The sequence below is a fragment of the Plasmopara halstedii genome, assembly GCF_900000015.1.
Source record: "Plasmopara halstedii genome assembly, contig: Scaffold_2386, whole genome shotgun sequence".
NCBI lineage: Eukaryota > Oomycota > Peronosporomycetes > Peronosporales > Peronosporaceae > Plasmopara > Plasmopara halstedii.
This window is the reverse complement of record NW_020189293.1, coordinates 2,140,562-2,143,225: the sequence shown is the minus strand read 5'-3', so window position 1 is coordinate 2,143,225 and position 2,664 is coordinate 2,140,562. Positions and strand designations below refer to the sequence as shown.

General features: G+C 42.8%; 1 protein-coding gene across 1 annotated transcript; it reads left to right on the top strand.

Moving 5' to 3' along the window:
* Positions 1-1,447: 1,447 nt before the first annotated feature.
* On the top strand, positions 1,448-2,200 carry PHALS_03896 (u3 small nucleolar rna-associated; the record flags this gene model as incomplete). The annotated part of the gene is made up of 1 exon (XM_024718195.1): positions 1,448-2,200. One exon carries the CDS (start codon positions 1,448-1,450, stop codon positions 2,198-2,200), a length of 753 nt encoding a protein of 250 aa, XP_024583618.1.
* Positions 2,201-2,664: the final 464 nt, after the last annotated feature.

Below are 2,664 nucleotides of genomic sequence, written 5' to 3'. Positions count from 1 at the left end.
TTGTTAAGCCCGAACTGCATGCCCTGGGGCAAAGAGGAAAATTGTTCCATTCTCACAGAGGATCAGTCTAAACGACTCAGGTGTAAATTGACTACAAGTGCTACCAAGTGCAGTGGGGCTGCCGTAGCTTTGCGCTTTGAGGAAGCAAAACTTAAGTCACCGACCTTTCGCTCTATACTTAGAACAATTACGAGTTTAGCGGATCGCAATCTGCTAACTCCAAGAGTAATTATTGCCTTAATCCAAGGCTAATTAACTTTTTCGTTCAAAATTCAAAAGTGACTTTATTTATTTTATCTGCTGCAAAGCCGCCTAATTCTAAATGTATATATTAAATATATATAGTAAAATCTAAATACATGCATAACGACTGGCTACCCAGTATTCTTATTTGGTTGCAGTCACACCATGCCCATCTCGTGTGACACACACCCCTTTTAACAGGGTACGTGTAACCCCGTTACATACTGCATCTTGAATGAAGATGCCGAAGCAAGTCATTCACTTGGCAATGAAGTTTGAGGAATTCCGAGGTGAAGACGAGTTTACCCTACTCGACCTTGATGATAGATTTCATATCATCCTAGGCACGCCACGGCAGAAGTGTCGTCGGCCTAGCATTAGTTGGATGAATATCAAGATCGTCGTCAACAAGTCGTGCAGCACTAATTCGAGCTGGACGAAATGGCATGGGTGTATGCGTCTGCTGAAGAAGTCACAGATGTCCCAAGTAAAATTGTGGTGTGCGATGCCCCCCCATGTTCACAGGACAAGTCCAAGAAGACACAAGTAGCGACACCAACTGGAGTTGGAGCAGTCAGGCGCCAGAAAAAGACGAAAGGACTTTAGGGCTCAAACATACTGTACTGTATCTGCAAGTACAGTATGTTTGAGCTCCTTAGTACCGTACTAACAATACAATACTGTACTTGATAATCACAAAGTTCCCAAAAGAAAAGACAATCAAACCCCTTATACAGTATTCTTAACCAAACCAGGTCTTTCTTTAATTTCCAACTCATCGGGAACTGCTTAGTGGCAAAGTGCGTTTCTGAGTTCTAAAATTCTGACATGAACAATTGAACACTGGTTTTACGAAGAACAAGAGCTTGGGGAAGGAAGGTATAGGAGCCAATTACTCAAGGGCAAGCGTACAGCTTATTGGACCAAGTTCAATGGTGTGTATAAGCGTTTTCTTTGCTTTCTTTGCTGTTCTACCTGCAACTATATCGAAATGGAATAGCTCCTTCTATTTGTTCCTATGTGATATTTCCAGGTAATTTACTATTTCGTTCAGCACTAAAACCATGATTAAACGGTATTTAAAACGCCTCTAAATTAAGCACTTGATCCAAGTTTAATTTAGACAGGTTTGCATATGTGGACTACAGCCCTCATGTGACATATTTCATTGTGAAAGCGTTTTGTCAAGGACCAACCATTGATCATGTCGTCTCTGCGCAACGTGGTAAAGCGTCGTGAGCACAAGGAGCGTGGTCAGCTACGTGACCGACGAAAGCTTGGTCTCTTGGAAAAGCACAAGGACTATGTGAAGCGTGCACAGGATTACAACAGTAAGCAGAAGCGGCTTAAAATGCTGCAGCTTAAGGCTGCGCTGCGTAATCCGGACGAGTTCTACCACCGCATGCATAATAACAAGACGGAGGGTGGTGTGCATATATCCACGCACAATCATCTTAAATCATTAAGCACAGAGGCTCTTCGAACGCTTAAGACGCAGGACTTGGCCTACTTACATCTGAAACGCGCTGTGGACCTACGCAAGGCTGAGAGACTCAACCGCGGTCTTCACTTTGTAGACGCGCCAAAGGATAACAAGCATACGGTGTTCGTGGATGACAAAGAGCAGGTTGAGAACTTTGATGTGGCTCAATACTTTGATACGGTTCCTGAGCTTGCAGACAGGGCATTTAATCGTATTCGCAGGCGCGACCTTGAAATGGTGGAACTGCCCGATATGGCGGCATCTCCGAAGCAGAAGTACAAAATGCAGGTGGAACGGGACGCTTTGTACAGAGAACTAAGGGATCGATTGACACGTGCCAAAAAGATTGGGCAAATGAGCGCCAAACTAGACTTGGAACGAAAGGTCCAGGCCAAAGGCAGGAAAAGGAAAGTCAAAGCCGCGGAGAACGGTATGCCCGCTGTGTATCGCTGGAAGCAGCAGCGACAGAAATAAAGAAGGACACATGCAAGAGCGTGAGATTTGTATATCCAAAAAACATTCATAATGGATTTTGTGATGCCGGTGGTATCCATAAGACCTGCGGATCAGGAGAAGCCTTTTAAAATGAAAGAAGATCATGTGATTTATGCAGAATTAATCAAATTTAATTTTATCCGCTACATGGTGTTGTAGCAGTCGTTTCAAAAGTGTAGTTTGACGACGTTAACAACTTTTACTAACCATTTCCGTTACCTTGTCGTTCTGGCTAAGTAAAGTCCCGAATTGGCCCTAAATTCATGTATAATAATCAATAAGCATTTGTGTTCTTGCAATAAAAGGATACTTGCAGTAAATACGAGACGTACAACAAATTTGGCATATATTTTGCTAAATGTACGAAATTATAAAGATTATATGATATAATTCTGTACACATTGCTGCGTTTTCAGCCCTAAGATGGCCGTCTACAAGTACAG